The 22793-nt window shown below is 40.0% G+C and overlaps 1 protein-coding gene across 1 annotated transcript in view; it reads left to right on the forward strand.

The window, feature by feature from the left end:
- LOC122562939 (cadherin EGF LAG seven-pass G-type receptor 2-like) overlaps positions 1 to 22793 on the forward strand; it is a 94893-nt gene that overhangs the window by 22475 nt on the left and 49625 nt on the right. Inside the window, exons 6-11 of the mRNA XM_043716241.1 lie at positions 3685 to 3870; positions 10359 to 10472; positions 12042 to 12216; positions 16901 to 17042; positions 18219 to 18339; positions 20426 to 20609. Of these exons, the coding sequence (XP_043572176.1) occupies positions 3685 to 3870; positions 10359 to 10472; positions 12042 to 12216; positions 16901 to 17042; positions 18219 to 18339; positions 20426 to 20609 (922 nt within the window). The remainder of the gene's footprint in view (positions 1 to 3684; positions 3871 to 10358; positions 10473 to 12041; positions 12217 to 16900; positions 17043 to 18218; positions 18340 to 20425; positions 20610 to 22793) is intronic.

The raw sequence follows: 22793 nt of genomic DNA on the forward strand, positions 1-22793 counted from the left end.
ATTTCCTCCAGTGAAATATTGGTTAAACTTAAAGTAGAGCATGACTAACTTTGATAGTGCCTATAAAAGGAAACCGGAATCACAATGTATATCTGCATTGCACACACGTTGTGTTAGGCAAGCGGCATGCAACTTTGAGTGACCTGTTTGATGATAATGGCTGCACTCAAACAACCCAAACTGCACTGTTCATTGATTGCATGTATCAAGAGGGGACTGAACATAATTACTTGGTGGCACTACCTAAGGCTAACTCTGGATTGCATATAATTAACATGCCCCTCTTAAAGTACGTTGTGGCTACTTAAAGTACTAAGGTCCTTCAGAATAATATGCGTCAATAGCTGACTATGAGAGAGCCTAGGCAGCAACACTTGCTAATGTCGCACTAGATGTCTAGTTGGAGGTGGAATGGACAGGAGATAGACTGCACTGTAATAGACAGGAGGCCCTCCAGTCACACAATGATAACAGATCATCATGGAAGTAAATGATAGACCTATTAGCTCTGAGCACCTGAACTCAATTTTGCGAGAAGTTTCATGACCTCTTACAACAGGTCAAGGTCAGTGAATGAATCTTCAAACACAAATTCTGCCATTGCTTAATACATCATAACCCAACAATCATCTGTCAGAGATCTCTCCCAGTTAGAACACATATCTAATATGCATTGCTTCTACCCATGATCAAACATTTAACAATGTTGCAAGCCTCACATCCAGGTCTGTTGCACTCAGTGACAGCAATTCATACATGACATTGATCCAAATATATTGTAGCACATTCAGTGACACACTTCACTCTCTGTTCCAGTCTCTGCACTTGATAGGAGTACTAGAGCAGGCAGAGACATACAGGAGGAAACAATGAGGAAATGCACAAGAGCAATTAGGTTGGTTTGAAAAGGGTACTTTTGTTGAGTCTTGTCTTTGTACTGTGATCATGGGAATGACATGATGGTCCATGACAGAGGAAAGATAAAGGATAGAACTCTTGGTAAATGAGGAATTCCAGTTACTGGTATCACACTGTTTCTCCTCCCGCTCCACCTCCAATTCTGCTACTACTCCTTCTCATCACCCATTTTGTTTAAACTGCACGTATGGTTTCTGTTTATTCTCACTGTTATGTAGACCTCCTCAGGCAGTCATGACTGGGAGCAACTAGCTTCCATAGAAGTCTTGAAGTCAGCATGAAGTATTTCATCACCTGCTACACCATTCCCAATAGATATTTGAATCTTGAAATAATTATGGCAAATCCCCAAAATGTGTAGAATTGTTTAACAATAAAACCAGCAACTAACCTGTAAGTGGATGATCCCCTTAAATAACGCTGCTGGCTTGTTGCAGGAGCTCTTCATAGTATTTAACACAAGTTCAGCTGTTCAGTTTTGAGAGAAAGCATTAGCTGGAGTGTGAAGACCCAAAATGACACCATTGCATTGGTATCAAATCAGTAACTAAATGTCATCTGGTGTGCTTTACAACAGCATTGTTCATGCATGCTTCAGATATTACATTGAAAACATAAAAGTACTCTTTTCACCCAGAAAACCGGTGCTACTGAGTCTCCCCCATCATTTTCTATTCCCACTACAAACTCAAGTCCCAATCACTGACTCAGACTCATCACCCAGCCATTGGCTGATGCTGACCCAGACCATTTGTCACTTTGCCAACAGATTTGGCTATGAGCTGAGTATCCCACCTGATATTCCTCCCTCTCACCAAAACTGTCCTCATTTACTTCCATAATGTAGTCCGCTTCTACCTCTGCATCAGCTCAGCTGCTGGCTGAAACGCTCATTCATGCTTTTGTTATCTCAGAATGCTAGAACTCCCTCCCTAATGGAATTGAGTTCAACTATAGCAAATGGGGCAACTAGGCATTGGCAATATCTGAAAATGTGTTGCTGGAGAAGCGCAGCAGGTCAGGCAGCATCCAGGGAACAGGAGAGTCGACGTTTCAGGCATAAGCCCTTCTTCAGGAAGGGCCTATGCCCGAAACGTCGATTCTCCTGTTCCCTGGATGCTGCCTGACCTGCTGCGCTTCTCCAGCAACACATTTTCAGCTCTGATCTCCAGCATCTGCAGACCTCACCTACTCCCCATTGGCAATATCTACCAACCCACATTCCATGAATGAATTTTTAAAATATAAACTATTACAGCTTCTCAGCCACATTCCCACCTTGCATTCTCCATGATCTTGAGCTCATCCAAACTATATCTTAAATTACATCATGTTCTGTTCATCCCTCACCTCTGTGCTTATTGATCTACATTGGATCCCAGCCAAAAACAAAGCTGTGATTTAGCAATCTTATGCTTCTTTTAAAAAAAAACCCTCCCTGTCCTGGCCCCTCCAATTCTAGCCTGTGACATGTCTCAAGGAGTCATTTATGGGAGTAGTGCAAAGACCCCCTGATAACCACATGGCTGGATAGAGTATCGAGTCAGAAATAGTTGGAGCTTTCAGAAGGGTAGGTTAATAATCATATGGCATTTTAATTTACATAGAGACCAGAAAAATCCAAGAGGCAAATTTAGCCTAGATGAGTTCGGGGACTGTGCTCAAGATAGTTCCTTAGAACAGCACGTTCTGGAGCCTAGCAGAAAACCGGCTACACCAAACCTGGTCTTGTGCAACAAGATTAGATTGATTAATTAATGTATAATAATGTATAGCTAATAGTAACTGTGCCCATGGGTTACAATGACTATAATATGATTGAAATTTACATGCAATCTAAGGAGAGAAGCATGGGTCCAAGACAAATATTTAATATTTAAATAAGGCCAATTATGATGTCATGAAAGCAGAGCTAATTAAGGTGAAGTTATAAATTAGCTTACGGAACAGGTTAATAAACATGCGGTGTAAGGGAATATAAAGGAAACATACATTTTAGCATGAAAGAAAAATTCCAAGGGGAGGACCCAAGTTTTTATCTAAAATTTTAACAGTGACACTAAGGAAAAATACATGTGCTTGCAAAAAGAATTATGACAAGTCAGAAGATTGGATAGAATATCAAAATAGCAATGAATGATTAACAAATTAATAAGGTGGGAAAAAGTAGTGGGTAACAGATTGAAAAGAGGGATTATCTATTTAAGATAGAGTTAAGGAGAATATTTTGTTTTCTCTTGCAGATTGTTGTGTGTCTTTGCAACTCTCTTTGGTTAAAGATGGTGGAAGCAGAGTTCTTGAGTGTTTCTAAGGCAAAAGTAAATTCTTGATGAGCAAGGGGTGATAGGTTGTCGGGGTTAGGTAGGAATGTGAAGTAATCCGATCAGCCTTGGATGGGCTGAGCGGCCTACCTCTGGTCATAATACATATGGTCAGCCCCAGATTTCATCACTTCACCATTAATGGCAGTGTCTTCAGCTGTCTGGAACGAACTTCTGAGATTACTTCCTGAAACCATTGTGCCTCTCCACATTTCTTCTCCTCCTACATGACACTTCTTAGAACCTACTTATTACCTGTCCTAATATCATCTGCATTCCTCTAAGTTGAATGATGTTTGATAATTCCCCTGTACAGTGCCTTGGGAAGTTGTACTTCAAAAAAAGTCACTATCAAAGACACATCTTAAAATTTCTTGTTTGCCTTAATGTGTTTTCTCGGTGTTGCTTTCATTAGCATGTTTAACATGTATCACCATCTTTACAGCTCAGTGAGGGAAATGTGATGTTAAGTGTGTATCGCTCAAGCAGTCGGATCACAGCACTGACAATGGACCAAATAAAAGTAAATGATGGTGATTGGCATCACTTGCAGCTAGAACTTAATAGTTCCAAAGATGAGTTGAAAACCAAATACACAGCTCTCATGTCTATAGACTATGGACATCACCAGGTAAGGACTGTCGACATGAAAAACTGTTTCAAATTTTCAATTTACTTTATTTGACTGGAACAAAGAGGAAACTTGAATTAGTTTGGAATTAAATCTGTTGGTAAATATATTTTCTTCTAATCTATACATCAGCGCGTTTGTCATTAATTAAGTTTGATAAGAAGACTCTTGCTTCTGATTTTATTCCTCAATCATTAGTGTGGGTACTCAAACAGATCCTGGGTAACAATTGATCATCAGTCAGGTGGCTTTCATGATAATTATTCAAATGTTCAATCTTTTAGTGTTGAGGTTCAATCAGAAGAATAATCAATTGTGTGAATCGTAAGGGTGCCACTCCTCATTGAGCCTTACCCCAGAATAAGTAACACCTTCAAGACAGGCGGGAAAGGACAAAAACAAATAACATTTTGGCAGCCTTATCATTCCACTCCGTTCACGTCTAAAATCAGCACTAATTAATTTGCAGAAGAAAAATCGTTCACTAAAGTAATTGAAGGACGGTAACCCTCTGCAACATTTGGATCAGTGCATTGCTTTCCATTTACATTGAATTTTTCAGTCATGTCTCCATGCAGTACCATTTTCTCTTTTCATTTCATCACATGGTCTAGTCTGTTCTTCCATGACCCCCTTCTACCAGTTGCATGTCTGAGCTAATAGCTTGTTTGGCTTTTGGTCTGATTCTGATGTAAAAACCATTGTTGCCACAACAGCTTGGGTGTCCAGTGAAAGCTTCAACCTCAACGCTTTGGCTGTTTTGCAGCTTGGAAAGCAAGTAAAACTTCTTTCCTCATTGATGAAAAATAGCTGCCTAAAACCCATGAGGGAACAGTTTTTTTCTTATTCAATCAAAGACATTTACATCGCTCAAGGAGGCCATTTGACCCATTGTGTCTACACACCAATATCTGACTACACTCATCCCATTTTCAAGCTCTTGCTGCACAGCCCTGAAGGCTATTTCAACACAAGTGAATGTCAGTATACTGCTCAAATGATATGAAAACTTCCGCACCGACCTCTCTCAAGTAGTGATTTCCAGACTTACATCAGGGTCTGGATAAAAAACATTTCTCCTTGACTCTTCTCTTAGCTTTCTACCTTTTTGTGCCCATTCATTACTGACCTCTCTATTCAAGGAAGAAGTGCCTTTCTATCCACCTTGTCTATGCCTCTCTTCATCTTATAAACTTCTATCAGGCTCCATGCAATCTTTGTTGCTCCAAGGAAGACAGTCCCAATCTATCCAATCATTCCGCATAGCTCAGACCCTCTAGCCCAGACAGTAACCTGGTATTGCTTGCGTGCAATCACATCCTCCCCTATAATGTGTTGACCAGAACTGCACACCATACCCCAGCTGTAGCCTAGCCAGCTTTTTATACAGTTCCAGCATAATCTCCCTTCTGTTCTATTATATGCCTTGGCTAATTAACCATCTTATCCATTTGTGCTGGTTTCTTCAGGGATCTGTGGATTTTCACACCAAGGTTCCTCTGATCTTCAATACTTTTCTAAGGTCATCTCCTTCATATTGTAATCCTTTGCCTTAATAGCCCTCCCCATGTGCATTACATCACATTTTTACAGACTGAATTCCATTTTCCACTGCTCTGCTCAGCCCAGCTGACCAGTCAGTTGACATCCTTTGTGCAGTTTGTCGCTATTCTTCATATTTACCATATCATGTTGTCGGTGAAGTTCTAAGTCCAAACTATTTATCTACACCATAAACAGTAAGGGTCCCAATGCTAAGACCTGCAGATCCCCACTGGAAACAGACTTCCTGTCACAGAAGCATCCCTCTCTGTTATCCTTTATTTCCTGTCTTTCCATTGGTTTTGGATCCAATGTACCACTTCACCTCAGATCCTACAGTCTCTTACTTTCTTGACCCATCATCCATGAAGGACCTTATCAAAAGCCTTGTAAAACTCCATGTTGATCACATCAAATGCCTTGCCCTCATCAACACTGCTGGTTATCTTCTCAAAAAAAAATTCAATCAAATTTGTCAATCATGACTTTCCCTTAGCAAATCCGTGCTGACTCTCCCCGTCTCTCCAAGTGCACACATATTCGGTCCCACAGAATTCTTTCTGATAGCTTGCCCATCTCTAAAGTTAGACTGATATACATGTAATTTCCTGACCTCTCCTTTCCTTGCTTTCAAAATAACAGGTCGAGAGTATGGTGCTGGAACAGCACAGCAGGTTAGGCAGCATTCGAGGAGCAGGACAATCGACGTTTCGGGCATAAGCCCTTCATCAGGAATCATCTTACCTAATGAAGGGTTTATGCTTGAATCGATTCTCCTGCTCCTCAGATGCTGCCTGACCTGTGCTTTTCCAGAACCATAGTCTCGATTCTGATCTCCAGCATCTGCAGTCCTCACTTTCTCCCTTTTAAAATAATGGGACAATGTTAGTAATCCTGTGCTGTTTCAGCTGTGGCTAGAGAGAATTTGAAAATTACTGGTCCAATTCATCCATGTTGACCAAATATCCTAAATTGAGCTAGTCCCATTTGCCAGCATTTGCCCCATGTCCCTCTGAACCCTTCCTATTCATGTACCCATCCAGATGCCTTTTAAATGTTGTACTAACATCCCCAGGCAGCTTGTTCCATACACGTGCCACCCCCTGCATAAGAAAGTTGCCCCTCAGGTCATTGTTAAATCTTTCCCTTCTCACCTTATTTGCCTGATTTTCAATTTACATGCCAGGACTGCTGATATTTCCTCTCATGCCTTTTTCAACTGCCTGAAATACTTTAATCTGAGCCTACAGATTTGGCCACTTTTAGCTGCTCAACACATTAATATTTTCCCTCCCTCTCTCTCTTTCCCTCTCTCTATTAACTAATTCTAATATTTCTGAGTCCTCCACCCTAATGTTTATGCATGTATCATCCTTATCCATTGTTAAGGCCGACACAAAGTATTCATTGGGGACAGTGTCCAAATCTCCCACATCCATGCACACACGACTTTTATGGATCCTAATGGGCACTAGTATTTTTGGAGTTATTGTCTTGCTCTTTATTTAAAAAAAAACCTCTTTGAGTTTTTCTTTCTTCCACCTGTCAATGTTTACTCATGGAATCAAACGTGGGAACTTTAAGGAAATTATATTGAAAGCTAATGTTTCTTAAAAATGTGAGTGTAGAAACTGTGAATGAGATAAAAAGAATTTGCAGGCCACACTTACTCCATAAGCTTCTTCTTGGATATACTTACCATACACTGCTCAACAACACTTCCCCGACACTGACATATGTGTGCACAAATACACACCCAGGCATATTTCATTTCACTTCTGCTGCTTGAAAGGCTCCATCAAGGTGTGTTCCTTTGCATGTAAAAGGATGTTTTCATTTAACGTTTATCAAGGGTGGACAAGAGTTAGTATTGCACTGCACTGCAATGTAATTTGGCTGAGGAGAAGCTGAACATGTTTTGCTTTGGGGTATTTAACAGAGGTCTAAGATAACCGTTGAAGGTGAGGAATATTGTAATCATACTTCACATACTGATCTGTCCTTGAATAACGCATGCATAAAGGGAAAGGAACAATCTCATTTAAACAAACCAGTGCTTGCTGGTCAATAACTACAATTCAAGTTAAAAGCATAGTTTGCTTCTGACTGATTGATATCTTTCATATAAGGAGATGGCTGACTCTCTTACAAGCCAAAAGTTCTTTAATGAAATATTGATATTGATGTCATCATACAAGTTGGAAAATGCGATGTATTGTGCGATTGGAGATGATTATCGAGGAGATGATGTCAGAGATAAACATATGAAGAAAGACTCTAAATTATTAGTATCCAAGATCCAGGGAATTGGCTTTTGCATTAGTTGATGAGCAAAGCCACATACGTTCTTCCCACCTCTTGACCACAAACCAATGATGTATCCCCATAGCCACTTGAGAATCTCAGATATGTTAAACATTTATGAAACAGATCCATGTCTCCCTCTGTATTACCACCTCACTATTACCACATCTTGGAACCAATGTTGTAACAATGCTGTCATTTTTAGAGGTTATTTTGTCCTGTTTAGTTTTGAAGAAAGGTTGTAAGGCAGCGGTTCCAAGATGACTATTGAACACCATTGGAGTAAACAGCTTGAGAGGCCTTGAGTTTTTTTTAACAGCCTGAATGGATGTGGACAGCTCTCATAGATCAGGAAATCTGGATTTTGGTTTTTCAGTAGCATCAGAAGCTGTTGGGGTCTCAACATAGTTGGAAGCTTTGGTAAATGTCTCTTGTCTGCTACTCTCTCTGAATTTTCTCTGTTTTTTAACTTCCGCATTGGAGAACTGCATGTGAAAATCTGTGTCTGAATTTGCCTTTTTGCCAAGGTGTGTTATGGCATGTTACTATATTGGAGCAGTTAATTAGTAATGGTTACTGTATCTATTAGTCTGTTAAGTTTCCATTAGAGTTGCGTTATTCAAAATTCCTCTTTCTTTGGCTATATTTTACCTACAGTGTTTAAATAGATTGTCTTCCATTTAATGTTGAGTAGTTTTACTGGTCATATTGCATCTGAAACAGACTATACATCTGTCTTTAAAATCAGAAAAGGTTAGGGTCTAGGCTACCTTAAAATATTTTGAGGGGTTCTGGTCTGTTCCATAACATTGTACACAATCTTACCATCAGGAGCATTTCTAAACTTCTCCAGAGAAGGAAATTCTCCCTATGCTCGCAGAGAATGGAACATTCTGAGTAATTGAAAATACCTTTTTGTATGGAGAAATCGTCTCTGGTTTTTTGAACCAAGGAATTTTGGTATTCTTCAAACGCAATAAAACATTTGTCCTTTTTAGGTATCCATTGCTGAGTAATCAGACTCATCAAGATACTTCATTGATGTCTATTAAATTTAGACAAGCATTGGTAACTTCAGACTTCTGAGTTGATTTTTAAAAACGTATTCATTCATGAGATGTGGGCATAGGCCAGCATTTATTGCCCATCCTTAAATCCCCAGAGGGCAGTTTAGATTCAACCACTATGGTGTGGTTTTGGAGTCACATGTAGGCCAGGCCAAGCAGATTTCTTCCCTGATGTGCATTCATGAGTCAGAGGAATTTTTACGATAGTCAGCAATGTTTATATGGTCACTGTTAGGTTAGCTTTTAATTCCAGACTTTTAAAAATTAAGTTCAAATTTCATAGAATCATGGAGATGCATAACATGGACCTTCAGTTCAATTTATCTATGCCAACCAGATATTCTAAATTAATCTAGTCCTATTTGCTAGCAATTGGCCCATATCCCTCTGAATGTTTCCTATCCATATGCCTATCCAGGAGACTTTTAAATGCTGTACTTATAACAGCCTCCACCACTTTCTTGGACAGCTCATTCCACACACGCACCACCTTCTGCATGAAAAGGTTGCCCTTTAGATCCCTTTTAAACCTTGCCCCTTTCACTGTAAGCCTATGCTCTCTAGTTCTGGATTCCCCCACTCCAGAGAAAAGACCTTGTCTATTTACCCTATTCATGTCCCCCATGATTTTACAAACCTCTATAAGGTCACCCCTCAGACTCCAATGGTGCAGGGAAAACAGCTCCAGCCTATTCAGTGTCTCCTTATAGCTCAATGTCATCATCTGCTGTAATGGGATTCAAATCCATGATCCCGGATCATTAGCCTGGGGCTCAAGATAACTAGTCCAGTGATATTGCCATCATGTCACCACCTTTCTATAGAGTCATACAGACCCTTTGGTCCAACTCATCCATGTTGACCAAATATCCTAAATTGAGCTAGTCCCATTTGCCAGCATTTGCCCCATGTCCCTCTGAACCCTTCCTATTCATGTACCCATCCAGATGCCTTTTAAATGTACCAACATCCCCAGGCAGCTTGTTCCATACACATGCCACCCCCTGCATGAGAAAGTTGCCCCTCAGGTCATTGTTAAATCTTTCCCTTCTCACCTTTATTTGCCTGATTTTCAATTTACATGCCAGCCATTGCTCTGGCATCTCTGACAGTACAGTTTAATGCATTCAGTCTTGTGTCCACTCAGTAATTGTTTGAGAAAGCTCCACTTCATTTTGCACACTATCCTAACAGTCATCAAACTGAGAAAAATGCTGCCACATTTTATAATGTCTATCCTAATCAGGGCATATTCATAATCATCTGTTGAGGTCCATTTGAGAACATTTAGACAATGCTTTGGCTTTTGTGAATTGCCCTTTGAAGACGAGTGTCTAGATTAGAGTGGTGCTGGAAAAGCACAGCTGTTTAGGCAGCATCCGAGGAGCAGTAAAATCGACGTTTCGGGCAAAAGCCCTTCATCAGGAAGACGAACCAAACCTCATGTCTGATTTCATTGACACAATAGATTATGTCGAGCAAACAATTAATACATTAGTGAGATTTTCTTTATTGATGAGTTATGGCTCTTGTGAGAATTTTCCCATTGATTTCTGACTCCATTCGATTCGACAGACAATGGTCGAAATTGGTAGCGAGCTGCATGGATTGAATCTGAAAACAATCAGTGTCGGTGGAGTCTCAGGAAATGATGGCAGTGTTCTTCATGGGTTCCGGGGATGTATACAGGTATGACAAACAGCAGGATATTATCGATGGTTTTCAATATTTCTAGCTATTTGGTTCCTCAGTAGACTTGTGAATAAACGAATGCTTTATGTTATGGCATTTACATTCAGTGGTTGAAATGTTATTTAGATTTCTCATCCCATAACAACACAGTGGCTCAGTGGTTAGCACTGCTGCCTCACAGTGCCCGGGATCCAGGTTTGATCCCACCTCGGGTGACTCTGTGGAGTTGGCACATTCTCCCCCGTCTGTGTGGGTTTCCTCTGGGTACTCTGGTTTTCTCCCACAATCCAAAGGTGTGCCGGTCAGGTGAATTGACCATGCAATATTAGTCATGTATTAGTCAGGGGTAAATGTAAAGTAGGGGAATGGGTCTGGGTGGGTGACTCTTTGAGGGTCAGTGTGGACTTGTTGGGCAGAAGGGCCTACTTCCGTGCTGTGGGGATTCTAATGTAATAATAGCTCATTGAATGATAGTCCCATATTGTCTGCCATAGGGTCAGTTTAGCTCAGTTGACTGGATAGCCAGTTTGCATTGCAGAACATTGCCAACAGTGTGGTTTCAATCTGCGCCAGTTGAGGTTACCATGAAGGACTCTCCTCTCTTCACACTGAGGTTTTTCTCTCTTTCTCTCTCTCTCTCTCTTTCTCTCTCTAATGAAAGAATAGCCCTATGTCTGTTAAGATTATGGTGACTTTACCTTTTTTACTGCAGAGTCACAGAAACAACAAAGTTATTCGATTCACTCCCTGCTTTATGGTTACTTGGTTGACATGAGGCAAGGTGGCAATTAACCAGCAATTGTCCTCATCAACTTTTGGTTTAAAAGGTGAAAATTGAGCATGGATTTTCGAGATTGTTGCTGTCCTGTAAGCCTCAATTAGAAGTTCACGTGTAGATATTTAGAACATGACAATCAGGTTTCCTTATGCTGGTCCTGAGATTGAATAACAGACTGATATCACCTACTCAGGCTCAGACCTTGGTAAATTCATGGCAGGAATGTATGGACTAAAGGTCTGAGCTCAGTCTGAATGTGTGGCATATATGAATTTAACGTCCAGGTTCCCTGATCAACATCAGTGCTACTTGGCAATTGGTTCATATCAAGCACACAAGTGTACTTTTTCACTGAGAGTCTCTTCTGCAGTATGTGAGCTGAAATCCTTCAATTCTGTGACCTGTCAGAATGAAATGAGTCTTGCCCAGTTGCCTTTGGAGAATTCGGCAATCTGTAGGAAATAAAACCAGGCCTCTGACTGTGAGATCAATGTTGCACTCCTGTTGCTTCTACACTGCTGCGAAGTCCATCTCTTGATTCCCTACAAAATTGTCTGATTATAAAGCTAGAGTGTTCCCTTGGCAGCTGGCTTTAGTTCGCAAAATTATTGTTCACAGCTGCTCCTGAATGGAAACCCAGCTGACATTTCAATTTAGTCGCAAGTGTGGAAATTCAAAAACAAAGGAACCATAATACTTCTGCACAAAGAATGATCTTAAACAGATACAGATGCAAACGATTTTGTTGCTGGCGTGAGCTGCTGTAAAATGAGCAATTCTTTCCTCAGGGGATTCGTATTGGTGAGACACCATCCACAGCAGTGGCATTGAATATAAACCATGCTGAAAAGGTGAATGTGGAGAGAGGCTGCAGCATTCCTGATCCCTGTGATTCCAGCCCATGTCCTACAAACAGCTACTGCAGTGATGACTGGGATAGCTACTCCTGCAGCTGTGACCCAGGTAAGAATTTACACCACTTTAGTAATGGGGTCACTGAGAAGCTCAGCATTTTATAGCCTGTGTGATTCTCTTTAGGTCTTAAAGCACAAAGGCAGGCTCCTGAGATTCAAGATGGTGATATTCTAGGTTTCACATCCCATAGATCACCCGCTATAATCTTTGGTTTTGTTATCATAAAAACTGTTAAACATGTGTGTATCATTATGCTGTCACATTACTATTCAGAATATTGTACTAAATGATAGATGCTCAATTAAATTGGCCAGCATTAAATTTCAGTTAATGATTGACTTTTATCATGTGATGTTCTGTGGAAACCCAAGTCCAATGTAGCTGAGTGTTTGTGTTTGCTGACTGACAACATGCGTAAATTTCAGACTATCAGAAACTGGCATATGACTACCCCTTTGTATTGTAACCTTGGTTTTTATTTCTGATGATTAGATATGTACAAACAATACTGAATCTTTTCACTTGTACCTGTCATAGAGACGTACAGCACGAAAACAGACCCTTTGGTCCAACCCATGCTGACCAGATATCCCAACCTGATCTAGTCCAATTTGCCATTACTTGGCCCATATCCCTCCAAACCCTTCCTATTCATATACCCATCCAGATACTTTTTAAATGCTGCAATTGAATCAGCCTCCACCACTTCTTTTGGCAACTCATTTCATACACGCACCACCCTCTGCGTGAAAACTTTGCCCCTTAAGTTCCAATGCCCTTTAGTTCTGGACTCCCCCATCCTATCCATGTCCCTCTTGATTTTATAAACCTCTATAAGATCACCCCTCAGCCCCCGACGCTCCAGGGAAAACAGCCCCAGCCTACTCAACCTCTCCCTATAGCTCAAGTCTTCCAACATTGGCAACATCCTTGTAAATCTTTTCTGAACCATTTCAAGTTTCACAACATTCTTCTGATACAAAGGAGACCAGAATTGCACGCAATATTCCAACAGCAATATTGCACCAATGTCCTGCCACAACATGACCTCCCAACTCCTATACTCATTAATCTGACCAATAAAGGAAAGCATACTTGTCTACCTGCAACTCTACTTTCAAGGAGCTATGAGCCTGCACTCCAAGGTGTTGTTGTTCAGCAACACTCCCTAGGACCTTACCATTAAGTATAGAAGTCCAGCTAAGATTTGCTTTCCCAAAATGCAGCACCTCGCATTTATCTGAATTAAACTCCATCTGGCACTCCTCAGCCCATTGGCCTAGATGATCTTGAGTTTTTTGAAGAAGTAACAACGCCGATTGATGAGATCAGAGTGGTACTTGTGATCTATATGGACTTCAGTAAGGCATTCGACAAGGTTCCCCATGGTAGACTGGTGAGTAAGGTTAGATTTTTTTTAGATTAGATTACTTACAGTGTGGAAAAAAGTCCACACCGACTCTCTGAAGAGCAACCCACCCAGACACATTCCCCTACATTTACCCCTTCACCTAACACTATGGGCAATTTAACATGGCCAATTCACCTAACCTGCACATTTTTGGACTGTGGGAGGAAACCGGAGCACCCGGAGGAAACACAGAATACAGGGAGAACTAGCCATTTGGATACAGAACTGGCTCAAAGGTAGAAGACCTTTGCTGGAGGGTTGTTTTTCAGACGGGAGGCCTATGATCAGTGGAGTGCCACAAGGATCAGTGCTGAGTCCTCTACTTTTCATCATTTATTTAAATGATTTGGATGTGAGCATAAGAAGTATAGCTAGTAAGCTTGCAGATGACACCAAAATTGGAGGTATAGTGGACAGCCAAGAAGGTTACCTCAGATTTCAATAAGATTTTGATCAGATGGGCCAATGGGCTGAGAAGTGGCAGATGGAGTTTAATTCAGATAACTGCGAGATGCTGCATTATGGGAAAGCAATTCTCAGCAGGACTTATACACTTAATGGTAAGGTCCTTGGGAGCATTGCTGAACAAAGAGACTTTGGAGTGCAGGTTCATAGTCCTTGAAAGTGGAGTCGCAGGTAGATAGGTTAGTGAAGAAAGCATTTGGTAAGCTTGCCTTTATTGGTCAGAGTATTGAGTACAGGAGGTGGGAGGTCATGTTGCGGCTGTACGGGACATTGGTTGGACCACTGTTGGAATATTGTATGCAATTCTGGTCTCCTTCCTATCAGAAAGATGTTGTGAAACTTGAAATGGTTCAGAAAAGATTTACAAGGATGTTGCCAGGGTTGGAGGATTTGAGCTATAGGGAGAGGCTGAACAAGCTGGGGCTGTTTTCCCTGTCGGAGACTGAGGGGTGACCTTATGGAGGTTTACAAAATTATGAGGGGCATGGATAGGATAAATAGACAAAGTCTTTTCTCTGGGGTGGGATAGTCCAGAACTAGAGGGCATAGGTTTAGGGTGAGAGGGGAAAGATATAAAAGAGACCTAAGGGGCAACTTTCTCACATAGAGGTTAGTACATGTATGGAATGAGCTGCCAGAGGAAGTGGTGGAGGCTGGTACAATTGCAACATTCAAAAGGTATTTGGATGGGTATATGAATAGGAAGGGTTTGGAGGGATAGGGGCCGGGTGCTGGCAGATGGGACTAGATTGGGTTAGGATATCTGGTCGGCATGGACGGGTTGGACCGAAAGGTCTGTTTCCATGCTGTACATCTCTATGACTCTATCATCAAGATCCCATTTAAATCTGAAGTAACCTTCTTCAGTGTCCACTACACTTCCAATTTTAGTGTCATCAGCAGACTTACTAACTATATCTCCTATGTTCACATGCAAATCATTTATACAAATGACGAAAAGTAGAGGACCCAGCACTGATCCTTGTGGCACGCCACTGGTCACAGGCCTCCAGTCTGAAAAACAACCCTCCACCAACACCCTCTGTCTTCTACCTTCGAGCCAGTTATGTATCCAAATGACTAGTCTCCATGTATTCCATGAGCTCTAACCTTGCTAACCAATCTCCCATGGAGAGCCTTGTCGAATGCCACACTGAGATCCACATAGATCACATCCACTGATCTGTCTTCTTCAATCCTCTTTATTACGTTTTCAAAAAACTCAATCATGTTTGTGAGACATGATTTCCCACTCACAAAGCCATGTTGACTATCCCTAATCAGTCCTTGCCTTTCCAAAAACAAGTAAATCCTGTCCCTTGGGATTTCCTCCAACACCTGCCCACCACTGACTCAGGCTCACCAGTCTATAGTTCCCTGGCTTGTCCTTACCAACTTTCTTAAATAATGGCATCACGTTAGCCAACCTCCAGTCTTCTAGCACCTCACCTGCAACTACCGATGATACAAATATCTCAGCAATCACTTCTCTAGCTTCCCACAGAGTTCTAGGGTACACCTGATCAGGTGCTGGGGATTTATCCACCTTTATGCATTTCAAGACATCCAGCACTTCTTCCTCTGTAATATGGACATTTTTCAAGATGTCACTATCTATTTCCCCTCATGTCCTTCTCCACAGTAAACACTGATGCAAAATACTTGTTTAGTTTCTCCCCCCCTCTCTTGTGGCTCCACACAGAGGCTGCCTTGCTGATCTTTGAGGGGCCCTATTTGCTTCGTAGTTACCCTTTTGTCCTTAATGTTTTCATAAAAAGACTTTGGATTCTCCTTAACCCTATTGCCAAAGCTATCTCATGTTCCCTTTTTGCCCTCCTGATTTTCCTCTTAGTTATATTCCTACTGCCTTTATAATCTTCTGAGGATTCACTCGATCTCTCCTGTCTATATTGACATATGCTTCCTTCTGTTTCTTAACTAAACCCTCAATTTCTTTAGTCATCCAGCATTCCCTACACCTACCAGCTTTGCCTTTCACCCTAACAAGAATATACTGTCTCTGGATTCTCATTATCTCATTTCTGGAGGCTTCCCATTTTCCAACTGTCCCTTTACCTGCAAGCATCTGCCCCCAATCAGCTTTTGAAAGTTCTTGACTAATACCGTCAAAATTGGCCTTTCTCCAATTTAGAACTTCAGCTTTTAGTTCTGGTCTATCCTTTTCCATCTATTTTAAAACTAATAGAATTATGGTCGTTGGCCCCTAAGTGCTCCCCCACTGACACTTCAGTCACCTGCCCTGCCTTATTTCCCAAGAGTAGGTCAGGTTTTACACCTTCTCTCGTAGGTGCATCCACATACTGACTCAGAAAATTTTTTTGTTAACAAATTCCTCTCCATCTAAACCCTTAACACTATGGCCGTCCCAGTCTATGTTTGGAAAGTTAAAATCCCAGGGTATCACCTTTCTTGAAAACAGTAGGACTGAGGAGTGACCTAATTGAACTTTTTTAAATAATGCAACATATTTGCTGGAGTTGACACAGAAAGATTATTTCTGCTTGTGAGAAGAGCAAAGCCAGAGCTAGTGAACATAAAGTGGTTGGCAAGAAATCGAACAGGGAATTATCGAGAGTGGTGAGGATGTAGAATTTGTAACCAAAAAAAAGGTAGTTGTGCTGAGTAGTACAGATGCATTTAAAGAGAGGTTATACAAGAAGGAGACATTAATAGGAACTTGTGCTAATGTACTAGAGGAAGGATACAAGGAGGCTCGTAGAGCTGGCAAGGCCTGTTTGCACTGAAATGACACTATTTTGCTGTATATTTTGTACAGTTATGTATAATTTATCTTTTTATTAAGAGTATTGACAGGCAATTGTTTATTGTTTCTAGGTTACTATGGTGAGGATTGTAAGGATGTTTGCACACTAAATCCTTGTGAACATCTATCTGTGTGTACCCGTAAACCCAGTTCTTCTCATGGTTACACTTGCGATTGCTCAGTGAATTATTTTGGACAATACTGTGAGACCAAGTAAGTAAGAGTCTGAGCTAAGGCCTCATCAAAACTGTACTCTTAAGGCCTAAGTATTGTGTAAGGCTGTTGTTAATTTGAAGAGTCATATTAAGTAATATGTCTAATTTATGGATTCTGCATAATTCTAACAAGCCGATTAAGAGATGGTTAATGGGTGGACATATCACAATAATATCAGAACACTTATAAATCTCTATTGTCATTAGAACTTGCAGGAAAATGTTTAAAGATTGAAAGTATTTTTGAAGTGTCTATTTAGTAAACATAGAAATATGATTCTCCAGTCAAAATGGATTTCTTTATATGGTTTTGTAACTTTGAACCCCAATGAGATTGAAGGCACAGCTTAACAAATCAAATAGAGGGTGGAGCTTTCCCAATTCCAGCACGGGAGTTTCTAGGAGACAACCTAACAGCTTATGAAAGTGAGAAAGCCCACTGGATCTTCCAGCAATAAAGCACTTGATAGGCTGTTGGAAGGCTTTCTGCTGGATTTAGGAACCGGGACAAGGAAGTCCCACCCCCAGAGGGCTGCCAGCCAATTAGAATGCTGTTTTGGAGGCGCTTGAGGAGAAGGTTTCAAAATAGGATTCACATGGAGTGAGAGAGTCGGGACAAGGGAATGGGGATTGGCTGTCAGTGCCCATTCCCTGCCTGAAGACCAGTCCCTTGATTGCATGGAAAATGCTGAAATAATTGATGCTCAGGCGGGATGTAGTCCTTAAACGGTCATTAATTGATCTCTTGGGTGGGGGTGGAAGGAAAGTGATGCTTGGTTATTGCCACCCAAAATCTAATCAGGGTGGGGTCAGAAACATGGCAGAGCTCTGGTGTACCACCAACTTACTTCAATAATTTCACAAGCCCAGAAAATACTACTCACTTGTGACAGTTTAATTCAAGCAAAGGCCATCAGTCCAGACCTATTTACGCCATTTTCTTGATGCATTTTGTGTAATCTTGAATCCCAGGGAATTGAATCATAGATAGAAACCTGTACGGCACAACCGAACCATTCTTCCAAAGAAAGTTTAATATTCCCCCCACTCACTAATCCCATAATGGGATTTTATACTAACATATATCATTGCTTGAATATCGATATTTTTGTTTCTCAAATGATAACAATCTGAATATTTAACTGTTCACCAAATTTGCACTCTCCAATTACAGGATTGATCAGCCTTGTCCTAAAGGATGGTGGGGAAATCCTATGTGTGGACCCTGTAACTGTGATACAAGAACTGGATTTGATGTAGACTGTAACAAGACCTCTGGAGAATGCAGGTGCAAGGTGAGGAATACAAACTCAGCTGTTAAAGCACAATAGTCTAACATACAGGGAATAACTTCACATATCCATTTTTTGCATGCTAAATTTCCCCCAGTACCTTTAGCACTGAGTTTCAGTTCATTAACACTTAGCTACAGTGAAAAGAATTATGTATGGATACAACCCAACCTATTAAAATTTAAATTTAAAATAACCTTTTCAACTTCTTACATGTCCAGACCAAATGTTTGTCTGATTTTGAGCTGAATATTTGAAATTGACTGCCTTTTTCAAAAGGAAAACACTGCCCTGTGCACGCCAAGCTATAAGGGTTGGACATATGAGACTCATGGTGGTAATGTTTTGATCCAGAGTGTACACATCTAATGGCAATGTTTAAAAAAAAGGAAAAAGAGAAATTGTGGTACTGGCTAGCCCACTTAGAAATGCACACGTACCTGAATCCACGTAGCCTGGCACCCAAGGAAACTAATTTTGCCTCAAGCAGGCCTTGGATGCCTTTATTCAGTACCTATCACATTCTTTGACAATACAGCAATTTGACAGCAATATGCAGTCTAAATTGTGTTCATCTCTTAATGCGGTATTTGAAACCACTACCATCTAACTGAAGGTTAGAAGTCGAAGCAGTCACTTATGATTCAGGTATTCTGAAGATAAACTAGTAACGGTGAAACTGTTGAATCTTGTGGAGCGATTCCTCTAAACAAGGAAATTTTAGGAAATCAATTTGCAGGCCTAGTCATCACAAACCTATACATCAGTGTAATTAATGCCGTAGATTTTTCTGACAGGTGTTTCATGATACAGGATGAGAGCTATTTTCCCATTATTCTTTGTAGCTCTTCACACAATAGAGGAATATAAAATGGATTAAACTGAGCTTTAGGGCTTGCAAACAGTTCACAAAACTGAATATCAGTCCCTTTGGGCATGACTGGCAATAGTGGTGTTTGAAGTGTAATATCTGAGATTTTATTCTAGATTCATTGTTATCCTGTTGGTATTGTAGCACAAGCTAACATGTTTCGTTCACTGATCCTTCTTGGAATGGGTAGCAGAGGTATCAGCATCAATCTAAAATAGAGACATCTTGCAACAGTCTAAGTAAGATAAATAAAGATTCAAGACTTCCCAGAATTGTCAACACTCTGTTGAAATTAGTTAAAAAAGGGAGTTCAAAAGAAAACTTGTTCCTGTCATTTCATTCCTTTTTATCTTTTTTTAGAATACATTTCCTCAGGAAATGCAGTTAAATACACCACATCACCAGTAACACTAATTAAGTAGAATGTTGACAAATCATTCAAGAAAATATGTTTTTTTTTAAACCATAAAATCCTTTGTTAATTTGTGAGTCTGCATGATGAATGGTAAATATTTACACCTAAATAATTCCAAATACTTTATGAATGTATTGGTGTTGCAACTATTCATCCATTTATTTCCACCTTCAGAGTTATATTTATTCAAGCAGCTGAGTAGCCATTTAGGGTGGTTAATTTTGAGAACTGGAAGATGCTTAGCAATTTTTAAGAAAATACTTTACATCACGCTAAGTACATTTCCTCCATCATATGTCAAATGAAGTGATAAATTAAATCTGTATAATATTCCAAGGACTTTCACATTGTTATCAAGCAACATTTGACTTCAAGTTGCATCGGAAGATGAAAAGATTAATGACTTAAAAGCTTCAGGAGCATTTTTAAAGAAGAAAGAAAAGTTAGTGAGCCTGGCTGATATGGAAGGAAATTTAGCGATTATGATCTTGACAGTTGAAAGTCATCCTACGACTGATCCACATTTCCAGAGTGGGGGAAGGTGGATTGACAGCTACAATTTCTCACCTGTTCCTGTCAGGAAGGAGGGAAGCTTTCCCAAATATTGGAAGGCTAGCTCCATTGTAGACGTTTACGTGAGTGATGATATTGAATGTTTGGAAACTGGTTACCTGCCACTATTTGTGGTATGTGCTCAAAATCTGGAGAGAAAATAAAGAAGAGGGGAAATATAGAAAGTTAATCAGTGTCTCTATTTGGCAATTTTGACTGCAAGTTATAAAATAATGTGTAATTTTATTTAGGAAAACCACTACAGACCTCCAGAAAGCAATGCCTGCTACCCTTGTGACTGTTACTCAACTGGTTCACTTGCTCGCTCCTGTGATATGGAGACAGGACAGTGTCAGTGTAAACCTGGTGTGATTGGAAGGCAGTGCAACCGCTGTGACAATCCGTTTGCAGAAGTCTTCACCCAAGGGTGTGAAGGTATGTTTTGTACAACTAGATGTTATACCATAAGAATTTATATTAAAAATGCAGGATCAAATTGGGCAGCCGTTAGTCTTAATTAATGTTCAGTGCTGGTGAAAATGTAGCTCCAGAGTTCTGCACCGTCTGGATTTTGAAATTTCCGTTGACATAATGAATTATGACCATTACAAAATCCCACATGTGAGTCATATATAATTTTGACAAGAACTGTTCTGGCTTCTGTGCTTTGTATCATATGTTACTTTGTAACAGGAGCTCTGTACTTGCTAATGGCCTTATGAAACTAAAACATAAAAACACTATTTTTTACTATACTGTTTAATGAACTGAATCCAATGAGATATCAACATGGATTTTTGGGTTAGCAGCTAACAGATGGTGCCATCATTTCTCCAAAGACTTTTTGTAAATTTTGAACTCAACCTTCTGTGATTTGAAAGCTTTTTCAGCACAGCATCTTCCACATAAATATGTCACTAATGTAAGTGAGGCAAAAACCTGTGTCTCATAAACCAGTTCAATAAAGATTTTTTTAACAAATATGCAAAACCTGAATTAAGGCGCAGGTTAGAATACTTAATGCCAAATAATGAACAAAAATGAAATAAAATTGAATAACAGATTAACAACAAAAGAGGTTCGAACAAAGAGAAAGGAAAAGGTCTTTTAAAAATTGCTTATTTTATTTTAAAAACGCTCCACAACTAGTTAAAAACTGAAAGAATGCAGCTTGTAGATGTTATTTTCAGTGCTAGAGAGGTTGTCTTGAGGTAATTGGAAGTTGTCATATTATTAAAAATTATTTACACTGAAGTGGACAGACATAACCTTTTCTGTTATCGTGTTGGGGGTATCTATCATTTTTTAGCTTAACCTCATGCACTTCCAAGTAACTTGATGCTGAGTCTCTGAGCAAAACCTCTGAAGGAGCAGAACCATAGCGAACACATACTGGTTTCTACTTTGAAACTGCTCATGTGCAGTTCTCAGATGTTACTATGTAATTTACACATAGCATTGAGTGCTAATAGCATTTACACATAGCATTGAGTGACATATAATCTGAGTCATTTACTATATTCTATTGTTAACTTTTGATTCCTTTTGCTGACAAGAACCAATTAACTTCAACTTAAAATCATCCAATAACCACGTCCATTAACTTCGAAGATTGCGATTTCCAAAATCGCACAATCTTCTAAGAGAGAGAGAGAATTTCTCCTCCTCTCTGTCCTAAAAGGACAATCCTTAATTTATAAACAGTGCCCTTTGTTCTAGACTCACCTTGTCAAGATCATTCAGGATGCTATGCACTTCAATTGAGTCACCCATCGCTTCTTTAAACTCCAATGGAAACCAATTCAGTCTGTTCAACCTATCCTCATAAGTCAACTTGCTCATTCCAGGTATCAATCTAGTATAAACCTTCTCTGAACTGCCTCCAATGCATTTTGAACAGGAGATAAAAATTGCATACAATAATTTGAGATGTGCTCTCACCAGTGGTCTGCGTACTGAAGGTTAACATCCTTGCTCACAGGTTCATCCCATAAAAAAAGACAGCATTTCATTGGCCTCCTTAGTTACTTGCTGTAACTAAACACTAACATTTTGTGACTTGTGTACCATATTACCTGGACCCCTCTGTACCTTGGAATTCTGCTGTCATTCTCCGCTTATTTTTGCTGCCAAAGTGAACAAGTTCACATTTTTCCATATTTTACTCCATCTACTAGATTTTCCCCAAACACTTGACCTACTGATATACATCTGCAACCTCTTTCTGTCCTCTTTATATTTTCTGTCCTAAATATTTCTACATTAATTGTAATTCTTTCTCTTGTTATCTAAATTATTAATATAAATTTTTAAAAGCTGAGGCTTCAGCACAGACTTCTGCCAGACTCAACTCCTCAAATTCTGCTGATCACAAAAAGACCCATTTATGCACACTCTGTTTTTTGCTTGCTAACTAATCGATCCATGCTGATCTGCTACCCCTACACCGTGAGCTCCTGTTTTGCATAATAACCTTTCCTGTGACACTTTGTCAAATAGCTTCTGGAAATCCAAGTACAGTATGTCTATGGTCTCCCCTTTATCCAATATGCATGTTCCTCCTTCAAAAAAAAACTCAAATAAATAGGCTAAACGTGGTTCCCTTTCACAAAACTCAGG

The sequence above is a fragment of the Chiloscyllium plagiosum genome, chromosome 26 (genome assembly GCF_004010195.1).
Source record: "Chiloscyllium plagiosum isolate BGI_BamShark_2017 chromosome 26, ASM401019v2, whole genome shotgun sequence".
Classification (NCBI taxonomy): Eukaryota; Metazoa; Chordata; class Chondrichthyes; order Orectolobiformes; family Hemiscylliidae; genus Chiloscyllium; species Chiloscyllium plagiosum.